At 33.4% G+C, this 12967-nt stretch overlaps 1 protein-coding gene across 1 annotated transcript in view; it reads right to left on the bottom strand.

The window, feature by feature from the left end:
• LOC122517065 (sushi, von Willebrand factor type A, EGF and pentraxin domain-containing protein 1) overlaps nt 1–12967 on the bottom strand; it is a 33488-nt gene that overhangs the window by 9145 nt on the left and 11376 nt on the right. Inside the window, exons 4-20 of the mRNA XM_043635394.1 lie at nt 9067–9148; nt 8686–8852; nt 7166–7306; nt 6586–6815; nt 5847–6200; nt 5366–5740; nt 5119–5287; nt 4486–4848; nt 4205–4387; nt 3951–4127; nt 3667–3869; nt 2956–3579; nt 2733–2856; nt 1233–2555; nt 685–1137; nt 391–608; nt 59–311 (exon numbers count right to left, since the gene is read on the bottom strand). Of these exons, the coding sequence (XP_043491329.1) occupies nt 59–311; nt 391–608; nt 685–1137; nt 1233–2555; nt 2733–2856; nt 2956–3579; nt 3667–3869; nt 3951–4127; nt 4205–4387; nt 4486–4848; nt 5119–5287; nt 5366–5740; nt 5847–6200; nt 6586–6815; nt 7166–7306; nt 8686–8852; nt 9067–9148 (5439 nt within the window). The remainder of the gene's footprint in view (nt 1–58; nt 312–390; nt 609–684; nt 1138–1232; nt 2556–2732; nt 2857–2955; nt 3580–3666; nt 3870–3950; nt 4128–4204; nt 4388–4485; nt 4849–5118; nt 5288–5365; nt 5741–5846; nt 6201–6585; nt 6816–7165; nt 7307–8685; nt 8853–9066; nt 9149–12967) is intronic.

Raw genomic sequence — 12967 nt, 5'->3', positions numbered from 1 at the left:
TTATTTTTAGTTAGATAATCATTTTATTATTTAGATTGGATGTAATATTAATACTCACGACATCGAGGTACATCGTTCGTGTCCATGTTCAGTACTTCACCAATGCTACAAGTAAATCCTCGCGTGATAGATGATTTTAAGGCACGTAATGGTGGACATTGATTTCCAATAGATGAAACATTAAGCAGAGGTTCTATGACTTTACTCGCATATGGTACAGAAAGATCGAATATTAATCCTATGGTAGAACCACATAGATCGTATACTTGTGGTTGACGAATAGCGGGAACGATCACCAAAACAAAGTCCATCTATGTGTAACAAAAAAATGTTTTCTGTCATAACTTTGACTAATGTGATTATAAATACACCACGATAATGTTAATCTACCTGCAAAACATTTTCTTCTAATAAGAAAGGCATCGATCTAACAAACGATACATTCATATTGACGTTGATAGCAGAACAGCGTTGAGTTAAGATAGCATTTAGGTTAATATAATATTGTGTCATTAGGTCTTGGTATTGTGGCAAACAAGAACGTGATACTGCACCATTAGCTCGATATGTTACTGATGCGACCACGTGATAATCAGCTTGTTGAGTATCTACAAAAATGATAAATGATTCGTTAGAAAAATCGATTGATACTTTCAAAATTTTTTAAATAGACAAAGTATTTACTTTCTGATACACAGTCTGGAACGACTGAAGTTGGAGACCAATGTTTGTTAATGTCACAAACGAAGGTCTTTACTGGTGCACCATCGGTAAATCTATAACCATTCTTGCACGTTGCTATGCACTGCAAGCCTTTATCACCTGGGACACATTTTAAACCACCATTGGCTGGGGATTTTAATTCCCAGTCGACACAAGGTGTTGCTTGTACGGATACTTGGAAATGACAGGAGGCACGATTGCCACTAGAATCTGTAGCATATACTGTCACGTTTTCGAAACCACCGATTGGTATTATAGCTCGTTCTGGTACAAAGGTAACCCTTACTGGACCTGACGCATCAGTAGCATTTATACGTCTTCGTGTTTCATTGAAGTTTACTGAATAACTTTCTTGTCTATCTACGAGTTCGATCACGTAACTCTGAGGACAACTTAGTTTGGGTGGTGTTAAATCTATCACAACCAACAAATCAGTCATTTCCTTTATCCGAAAGATCATATAAATAATATTTTAAATAATGTAAAATTTACAAAAATGATTGACTAACCTGGTACAGTTATGTTAATTTCGCAAATAGCAACATTTCCATCGTAATCAAAGGCCACGTATTTCACAACAGTGTCTTCGAATACACGAATGGGTGTTCTGAAACTTTGAGGTTTAACTTCCAATCGAGCAATACTACCACTGTTGTCTATGGCAATAGGTTGGGTGAAGTTTACTGGTAATAAACCACCATCGGTACCCTTTTGAACAACTATAGGTTGCTGAGGACAGTTCTGGAAAACTGGTGGTTCATTATCAACACAAGGTGAGAAACCATAATCGTAACCTAATAGAGGTTCAACGACTGGTTCCTCGCATCCCATGAGTTCGAATTTAAGACAAGCGTTATCCATGTAACTGACGATACCAAGTATCACGAAACGAGCTTGCACGTATTTTGGTAAAGTAATCATAGCCAGTTCACCATAGTTTCCAGGATCACGCATAGTAAGATTGAAATTGGGAAAGTAAACAACGTAATTTTCGCTTTCAGCTTGTTTATAGAAGAAACGTATTTCTGTGGGTCTACCAACGATATCATTGGTTACCACACCTTTGACTAGAATTGCCTTGACTCTGTAAACTTGTCCAAGATCCACGTTAACGTAAGTAAAAGCTTCCTGTTTGCCGCACCATCCAGTAACGGAGTTCAATCGAATGTTTCTGGCTTCGTAATTTGGTCTTTCTGATGTTGCATTGATAGCTGAATCAGGTATACGTCCAGACGTCAGTCCAAGTGGTTTGACGACTCGACATTCTGGTTCTCGAACACAAACGATTGGTCGCGGATTTATCAGAATATATCCTGGTCTACTGCATCCAAATTGAACTTCCGATCCTTGCTCATAACTGCGAGCTACTTGATGACCGTCACTTGGTCTTCCAGGATCCTCGCAAACAGGACCTTCGCAACGTAAATTACCAAAGTCCCAAACTCCATTAGCTTGACAACGTACAACGTTGTCATGACGATTAGTTTGTCCCGCTAACTTAAACGTATCTTGACAACCAAAGAAGAAAGATGATTGATATTTAGTATCGATGTATTGACCATATTCAGCACCTGGTGTTGGCAATGGTTTGCCACAATCAGCACGTGGACAAGCCGGCTGCAAACCAGACAGCCAATAATCCGGCAGACCTGGTTTCGGATCGTAAACGCATTGACGAAAACTAGACGTCGCAGTATTTCGCAAATAACGTCCGTTGCTGCCACATTTTAAGGTTACGTTCTGTTTGAATGGAACCAAAACGCTTGTTTCATCAGTACGAATCACCGAAAGTCCCTCGTTTTTGTCGTCCGGTAGAGAAACACATTTGGCATCTGTTAACAGAAAATAATAATTGGAAAAAACGTTTAGGAAAACGAAATTAAATATTCGAAATTGATTTTATTCGATAATAAACCACATGCAATTAAAAACAAGAATTATATTTTACAGAAATGTTATAGAAACGATTTAGAATATTCGAAATTAGTTCTATTATAAGTATTACTTACATTGACATTCGGGAGTAGTACCGTTCCAAATGCCACTGGAAGTACAAATTACAGCTGTAGAACCAGCTAAAACGTAACCAAAGTTACATTGGAATCTAACTACGTCGCCAAAATGATGTTGGTTCTATAAACAAATAACGATATGTCTAGATGTGATCGTAATTGTACGAAGTTATTGAAATGATAATAATTTTCACATTCTCTCAAATTGATGATATCTTACTTTGGTCGACAAAATTTTCCCATTGTCTGGTGCAGTTAATGCAGGACACATTACAGGTACGCAAGTCTTGTTTCTCTGATACAAATCCCCGTCCCTTTCACCAGTTTCAGACTTTTCAATATTAAATCCTGCGGTACCGTTACCTTTGTAAAGTTCAAAACCTGTATTGCACATGCACGAGTAACTACCAGGATTGTTGATACATTTTTGATGGCAGCCACCATTTCTCGTGGCGCACTCATTAATATCGGTACATTCCAATCTCGTGCAGCCCATTATTTCTATTTTCATACAAGGTGCACCTACGTAATCTTGCATCCTAAATTTGATGTATCGTGCCTCGATTGGTACCGGTAAGTTCAGTACGGATAGAGTAGGTTCCAAAATTCGGAATTCAACTGGCGTACCATCGGGATTTGTATAATCTTTGAAAGTATCCGTTAGATCATCCGTGTACTGAATACGTACTGCTGACGTGAACGCGATATTGCCATCGACTCTAGCAACAACTTGGGTTCGAAAACCACGAATGATAGTTGGTGCTTTCATATCGATCATTACCCAATTTGCACCGGGTTCGACGTTGTTACCGCACCATCCGTCACCATTGTTTAAACGTACCCCCTGAGAAGAAACTTTCTTTTTTATAACCGGATACTATCATACATCACGAATATAAAGGCAAATAAAAACTAGGTAAACATTACTCACAGATTTCGTATATCCATTCTCGGAGCTAGAAACGGTGATAGATTCATCAGGAATACCACCATTTATCAAACCAAGATCACCTATTGGACGACACTCCATGGTTGGAGCGAATCCTGGTTTGCACTTGCAAGTGAATGCGCCAGGATTATTAATGCATTCTGTTGAAGCTAGATCGCATTGACTGGTTGCACACTCGTTTATGTCTATCGAAAAGAAAAAAGAAAATAATCGATTGTTTTATTCAAATATTTTGGTATGAAAAAAATTCGTTTTATTTTTATTACCTTCGCAAGTTGGAACATTGTCAAACAATTGATTAGGGCCACATTGAATAATGTTCGTTCCGGTAAGTTTGTAACCTCTGTTACATTGTACCCTAGCTTCATCATTAAAATAATATTCTCTAGTTGGGTCGACGACATAACCGTTCTTTATTGTAGGTAATAACGGACACTTTGCACCTAATGCAAATAAATGGATACATAATTAGTTAAATGATCATTTAGAAATATATTTTATCGTTGATACGTCAACTCACGAGAACATGTTGGCACTTCGTCGGACCATGTACCGTTGCTCATACAAAGTATCACCGGATGACCAGTTCTAACGTAACCAGGTTCACATTCGAATCTGACAATGGTACCGTAACTACGACCACCACCATTAAGAATCGTAATATTTGAATGCGGTGCTTCTGGAAGTGGTGCACACTGAGATGCTAGAAAATATAAATACAAAAAATAAATATTATATATATCAGATGCTTAGATATTAGATTTTATGAAATGAAACTAGCTAAAACTTTTTCCAACTTACCCAAACAAGACGGTTTCTTTTCCCATCTACCATCAGCCAAACAAGAAATTTTTTCCGTAGGTCTTCCAGATGGGAATGCAAATCCAGCGTAACATTGATAAGTTGCTAATCCTTTATACGTTACATTTGACGAACCAATAGAAAATCCATTATCTATTTGCGGAACAGGACCGCAATATACTTCCTGACATTTTGGTATATACGTGACTGACCAATTTCCTCCTGGTAAACATTCCGTGGTAATTTTTGGCTTTCCCGTTGCAAATTCTTGTCCTAGCGGACACGAAAAGGTTACTATTGTTCCGAAAGCTGTGTCCCGACTCGATGCAAGTGCTCCTTCGCCAGGTAACAATGCAGGACAATCTAAAAATCAAATATTTATTTATTATTTTTCCATAAGTATTTATTGAAAAAAATGTCGATGAATAATTAACCCTTAAACTTGTGGGTTCGAATTATTTCGAGCGTGCTAAACAGGCCAAACTGTGTACACTCGAGATAATTCGAGCGGCGTTATATTTTATGCTGCTATAATTTTTCACACTCGAATATAATCAAAAATTGAAAATAACAATGTGAATGAAATTTATCGTTACAATCAATCACGGTTCGATTTATTAATTGTAAATTTACCTGCTGAAAAAGCAGCTTGCCAGCCGGTACTGCTGTGCAAAGCATCGGAAGCAAATCTAACTAACATTTCTCCGCTCTCAGCGGTTAGGGTTATTTTTGGTCGAGTATTAGAAGTAAAACCATTTCCTGGATGTAATCGTAATCCATTTGTATTTGGGCCATCGTATATCTAAAAAATTTTATATCAAAATATGTACATTGTCTCACATGTAAAAACGTATAATTATTATTTAATATTTCAACGTACTTGTACAAAATCAGTCTTGTGAACGTTGAAGTTGACGAACTTCAAAGAAAGCGGTCCTCCGTCAGGATTCTTTACTCTGTATAGACATTCTTGATTATTAGGGTAATCGTTTAAACCGTAAGACGGTGATTGAACTGTTCCATTTTTCGCAATGACGGTTGCTTTACATCCTTGAGTGTATAAGATACTGAAACCACGTCTCGAATCGCCAAGGCTAGTTTTAAAATAAAGATAAAGATTGTTGCTTGTCGACATGATGACTGTTGGATTATCCTCAGATTTTCCAGTTAGGCGTGCTATCGGACGACTCATCGGCGAATCACCGTCTCGTATGAGAATATAATCACGATTCATTTCTAAATCCAAATCTTCGATCTAAACAATGGATGAGGACAATATTTATTTGTTTAAAATTCAGGAGGAAACAAAATTGGTATATTATTTCTTACGATGAATTGAATATTTCAAATTTTTGACATACCTCAAGAGATATTATCCTTCCAGGTTGAGCTTGCAGGATATATAAACATTCCAATCCACCAGGATAATTTTGCGGATAACCTGGCGATGTTAATACTTGTCCTTGAGGAGTAGCACGAAGAATACCACCGCACATTTGCGGCTCGGTTTTCCAAGAAGCACGGAATCCTTTCCTCTCAACCGAGGCATCGGTACTGAATTTAATGATCATAAAGTTCGAGGCCGAAACGAAGAGCTTGTTGCTTAGTTCTTGCTTCCCTGAGAGGGTTGCTAGATTTACCGATTTATCTTCGGTTCTACCGCCTACCAGTATCTGTACTATGTCGAAACTCTTTTCCGTTTCAAATTCTTGAAACTGAAAATTACAGGAAACATCATTCGTAGAAGTCAAATAAAATTTTTTTAAGTTCTAAGCTAACGAGACAATTTTAGTTTAGTTCAATTTTATGATTTAAAAAATTAACAGGCTTTCACGATTTATTCCATACAAAGTAAATAGAAATATACGTTAGATGTAAACGAAAGCCTATTCAGAAAGCGGATCAGTTTGATTTGACATGGGTATTTGATTCTAGGCTAATCGTGTCTTTTACAATTAATTTTTTTTAATTCGTTCATCTATTTATCATGCATAGTTATTCTTGAATAAAATCTAAGTATTTACGTTTTTACAAAATGACACCTATTTTACGAGTTATTTGTTTTTAAATAAGAAAAATAGTAGTCAGGTTGTAACTAACCTGTAACAGAATGTTGTGACCTTGAGGGCCTTCCAAAGTCCACTTGCAATTTGCCAAAGGTGCGTATTTGTGAGGATAATTAGGACTTTCAACGACGTCACCGCTACTGGCCATGTAAAATTGACAATTAACCGGACAATCGATTTCGTCCGAATAATCACCACAGTCATCTTGTTTGTCACACTTGAAAGCAGCGTTCACGCATTTACCGTTCGAGCAGTGAAAAGAACCTATTTAAAATATAAAAGATTTCTTTAAACGATCATTCGAATAATAATTTCTTTTAAACAAACTTATTTATTACGCGACATTTTTAATCGTTTCGCTAACAATCTCGTGATAATTCAAAGTAGAGAATGTATTGTTTAAAATATCAAAGAAATTACTGTAATTAACGAGATGTAATACGTTTCATGATTGCAATTAAAAAATAGAAACGTGAATTGGATTTGCCATAAATTCTAACGTGAAATATTACGTTCTACATTATTCTATTCCATAATTCCGAAAAAATTAAATTACATTTATCCAACATGAAAAATAAGAAATAATAAGATCATTATATTTTTATGATACATACCGGCTGGACAAGCAGCTGATCGGCACATGAAAGGAAGAAGCGATTCGCAGGTTGTTAATTCCCAAGTTTGACGATCGTCAGTCAAAGCAACGTCAACGCATTCTCCCGATTGAGGATTTGGTTGCCTGGATGCCCAGAATCCTACATTTTTACCAAATATTTACATTATATAGATTATTCTATTTATTTGGATTTTATATTTTATATTTTATCGATTTTATTTCGATAGTATTGGATGGCTGTTCGTAGAGAAATGACTCGAACTCGTAAAAGGGAGAGTATGAAGAAACAATATTCTATATTTACACTGATTAACAAAATTCACCGTATATACATTTTATTTATATATATTTTACGATAATATTTCTTTATACAATCGTTTTTAAAAATATCTTAATTATATATTTATAAGATATATGTTTCTTTTCATAATTACATTATTCAATATTTTTTGCGTTACAAAAATTTGCAAATATTTTTGTTAGAGAATTTTACAAGATATTTCGTACGATCAATAGAAGAAATAACTTCAAAATTTGGTATTAGATCTGTTTGGTGATAAAATAAAATTAGTTAATTGGATAAACGACGGAACTGTAAAAATCTTCTAGTTATTCGGTAGAAAGGGTAACAACAACGGTGAACGAGTGAAACTCGAACGAGGAAATAGTAGAAGCTTGTATACTTGTACGCGGACGTAAAACGGAGATGTCTGGGCATTGTTGTGGGAAAAGTGTGTCTTCGTGCCGCGTGCGAGTTCCGCGTTTGCGCGACCTCGATACAAAACCTGCCCTCGTCTATAAACGTTCGCTTCTCTTCAACGTTTTGCTCCTAATTTCCGTAAAGGGGACCCCGAGAATGACCGAGTAAAGAAAAATTACAATATTCCTTTACCTTTTCTTGTTCCCTCTCTTTTTAATTATCGATAAAATCTTAAATTGATATTTCATTTCTTTTTTAATCTCGTAGTAAAAACAATTTTATTTATTTCGTTAATAAGTCTAATATAAATTTGTCTAAAATATTATATTTTTTTTTTTGAACGACGTTTAGTCGAATTAGGATAATTGGAAACACAGTGTTCGTTTAGTCTAATTAACGCTTCGAAATTATTTCCGGGTAGAAGTTCAATAAAGATAACAGATTTTTAACCACTTACCGTTAAGGGGCTTGAAGATAACCGAGTAAAGAAAAATTACAATATTCGTTTACTTTTTTTTCTTTGATTATAGATAAAATCGTATAGTGATTATGTCAAATTACGAAAGCAAATTATGAAATTCCTTTTTTTATCTTGTAATAAACAATTACATTAACATGTTAAACATTTTATTCATGTCTTGTGTACTACCGATGGTCACGTTGACATATTTATTTAATGATATTAAATATTTTTTTCTAAATGACGTTTAACCAAGTTAAGATAACTCGAAACACGAATATATCGTTTAGTCTTAGTTAACGCTTAGAAATTATTTCCGGGTAGAAGTTTCATAGGAGATAAAAGATTTTGAACAAACCAGCGTATTGAGAGACTAGCATTCCTGCGGCCGATTCGAGCGTGTTAGTTCGCAAATCGTCCAACGAGGCGAGTCCTAACCAGTAACGGTCCAAATGTCGGCCGACCATACTTGCAGTCATGTTGTTCTCGCTATAACTTTCCACCACCATCAACTCGCTTCCGTACCTGTAAAATTTAACACGTGAAATCGTTTTTTTATTAACGATATTCCTTCGTTAAAAATAGGAAAAAGAAAAGAAAAGAAAAATAATAATAATAAAAGAGAGAGAGAGAGAGAGAGAGAGAGAGAGAGAGAAAGAGAGAGAAATAAATAAATAATTTACAAATATGTTAATTCGATAATTTACGAGGTTCCAATTGGTGTTCATGGTTCGCTCACCTTCTGCATAGTTCCGCCGCTTTTTCCCAGGAATGCCTGATGTTGAAGAACTTGTAACAGTGTATACCTCGTAATTCCCATCCTGCGTAACATAAGGAAAGACATTAAAGAACATTTTCTTTGTTAAAGTGTAACGAGCGGATTACAAAACAAAGAACCCGGCAAATTCGTGCAACCATTCATGCGAGATAAACGATCGAAATGTATATATATGTATATGTAGTCGTTCCTTCTCCTTTTCTGTCTATTAGAAAAGACAATGATTAAAATCGAACGTAATTTATTTTGAGAACAAGCAAAAGTTCATTTTCGTAATAATAATTCACACGCATATACACATTGGACACTGTTAGAAACTAAATCAAAATTGGAAAAAGCCAATGAATTGGATTGCGTCATTTTCCTGATCGATTTTCATCCTGCAATCAATACAACTAGAACGTTCGAGAGTAACTCATTAGAGCAACATAGTTGTGAATATGGTAATTATTGAACGTATTATAAATTATTCGTACCTATTTCGAAAGTAACTATATTAGATGAGAACTACTTTATATCGTATTCACTTGTAAATAATTTACGATCTATTATATTTTCTTTCTTTTTTTTTTTTCATTTTAATTATTTAATTTTTATGTATAAAATATATACATGATCTATGAGACATTGACTAAATTTTATCTGTAACTATGTATTTCTAGTTTTACTTGACTTTTTTTATTATATAAATTCTGTATTAATGAGTTTATCCCGTAGAATAATATAAAATAAAATAAAATAATAGAATTTTAATAGATAGCGATAATTATTGATTAATAAAAATCTTCAATTAAAATAATTCCTGATTGAAACTTTCGAGAAAATAATACGAGCGTATACATTTATATTATTAAATATTAGAATGATTTATTAATGAATTTGGAATCGCCCAATTATTCAACGAATTAATTACATATTAAACAAAATATATGTATAATATTTCCTTTTGTTTTTTCTTTTCTATTAGAACACGTGAGTAAAATGTCATTGCGTTTACGTAGAAAAAAATAGTATCATCAAAATCGTAGTAACGATATAGGAAAGCAGGTTAACTATTGACCCGTATGAACAGTGACGGACATCAACGACCTCGATCGTTTTTAGTGCACGCACTCATATGTGTACACACACGTGTATATGTGTATATAAAAGTCGCGTTGTCCTGATAGCTTGGTAGACGAACTTTTACTTTGCGAAAGGAGATCGTCAAGAATCGAACATTCAAGATCGATTCGATGAGTATACGATCACGTTTTCATTTTTTCTTTTTTATTTTACTATAGATTATTTTTGTATTTATTGTCTGATTATAAAAAATTAATACGATGATATTTGTTACCAATACAAAAATTCATCTTTTAGATTAATTTCTATATTATTCATAGATAAAAGTATTTTTTGTGAATTGTTTTTCCCTTTTTTTCATTGATTTGATCATGGTTTAGAATTTTTGTCCTGCATTTATTATTTATGCATTTGATTAATGGAAAATATTATTTTACTAGAATACCTTTTTTTTAGAATAGAAACTGTTGCTAATAATATGACACACTTCTGAAAAATCTTCAATTATTCTCGTAAATGATTTGAAACGAAACATTCTAAGTAAATTTTTAATAAATTCGATAAAAAAAAAGAAAAAGGAAAATAGGAAAATATATGAAAACCGATCGTAGCTACGTCATAAAGTATAATAAAACAATTCAATATTTTTCGCATTGTAATTCTATCGATTCTTCGATATCGTTGCAATTCTCTCGTTGGATGGAGTCGATCGCGGCCTTCCTTTCTTTTAAAAGGTCAAACGGTTACAGTTCGACAAAGTCACTCCTTCTCCCAACATATATTAACATTTCTTGTTCGTAGATGCATACCACAAAACACACGCGTGTTGAATGTTTTTAATTATTGTTCGTAAAATGAAAATAATCAAGTTGTAAATAATGTTTATGAAAACCTAATTTTTTTAATTTTGAGTTCGTAAAATTCGTTCAATATGAATAAATATGAAATATTCATGAAGTTATAAATATATATCTAAACTAATTATTACGTTATAATAATTTTATATTTAACGTTATTGATAAAAAAAAATCAAAGTAATATTATATATAATTATAACAAAATTCCTTAATATTCTTTTATACCGTGAACATTTATACTATTCTATTATCATTTCAATTATTTACAAATTCATTGATTACAATGATGATTTTAAACAATACAATATATTCTCTTACAAAAATATTTCTTAAATATATAGGAAGTACTACTACTGCCTATTTTTTCTTTTTCTTTTCTTTTCTTCGTAATAATCGTTATAAGAGAATAATGAAACCCTTTGATGAAGAGCTCGTTTCGAAGAAACACAACTATGACTCCGTGATGAAGCGTTAACAGGAGGAAATGAGTTATAGTAAGACGTAAGAAATGTAGGAAGGAACGCGTTACCGGATGTTCTACATTTTGGAATCCCGTTCGACGATATACATATACACATACCTATATACATACGTAGACTGCTTGTATATATATATATATAAACATATATTCATTCATCCGTTAATCCGTAAGTATAAGTATCATCACATACATAAATTCAAATATAAATACATATATTATATACTTGCATAAACATTTGTATACATAAAAGCATACATACACATGTATGTCATATATATAATACATACATATATTTTATATACGTGTGTACAAACACGCATGAATATTTGTATATATAAAAGAAAATATACGTACACTATTTTATACACATACATACAGATGATATATATATATATATATATATGTCATCGAAAGAGGTGAATAACTGTGGTATGAACGAATCCGCCTGATGTATTTTTAGGATTAGTTGGTTGAACGCAATGCAAGCGAGAAGAACGGAGCACAGGAGAAGAAAGAGGAGAATGAAGAGGGGTTGAAGGGGGAGGGGGAGGAGGAGAAGGAGGATTCACGGTTTAGGAATGCCGTCCTCGTTCTCTCCTTTCTTCCTACCTTCTGGATCTCTACCTGGTCCACGACGTCATCACAACATCGAGACTTTTCTCAAAGTATAGTTTAAACCTCTTACAAATATCTAATTCTAAAACCTGACAAGTTTTTTTTTAAATCTGTGTACTTATAATCTAATTGTTTTTATCTTCTATCTATTTTTTTTTAATATTATTGTAATTATAAAAACGATCTAATAAGTTATAGATCCTAATTTTGTCTTATATCAACTTACATTGTAATTTGGAATGATTTATAAGTACTTCTAAAATGATTAATTCGTGTGTTGTTTTTCATTATGATTTTACTGGACACGGATGATCTAGCGATAAAATAATGAAGTATAATAAAAACTTTCGTTGAACGATAATATTGTTAATGATATTATTATTATTATTATTATTAAGTCATTGATTTTTGCAACGCGATCTCTTAAATTTGACTATCATTTTCTTTTACTATATATATTCTACGATGTTAATCAATCATTACTTTCTTCGTAGAAAATTCATTCACTTAGAGATTTTCTAATCCGTTTCAATTGGAATTTGTAGATCATTGCATACAATTTAATCTTATATCTTTACGAATGATCAACTACAGATTCCTCGAGGCTGTCACATAGAAAGTAAAAGTTTCTTAACGAGAGAGTCAAAGCAACCAAGAGCAATGATGCCAATCGTTATTCGAATAGTTCCAACAGAGTTGAATTTTCTAATGCTCACGATTTCGCTTGGCCATAGGAAATAGTTATTTCAAGCTTGCTTTCACGTCATCTCATCTTGAGATCATAGTTTCGAGAATTAACAAAAAAGAAAAAAAGAAACACTATACACAACGAATAAAAAACTTT

Source organism: Polistes fuscatus, unplaced genomic scaffold (genome assembly GCF_010416935.1).
Source record: "Polistes fuscatus isolate 324 unplaced genomic scaffold, CU_Pfus_HIC Scaffold2, whole genome shotgun sequence".
Taxonomy (NCBI): Eukaryota; Metazoa; Arthropoda; class Insecta; order Hymenoptera; family Vespidae; genus Polistes; species Polistes fuscatus.
This window is presented reverse-complemented; position numbering and strand designations above follow the sequence as displayed.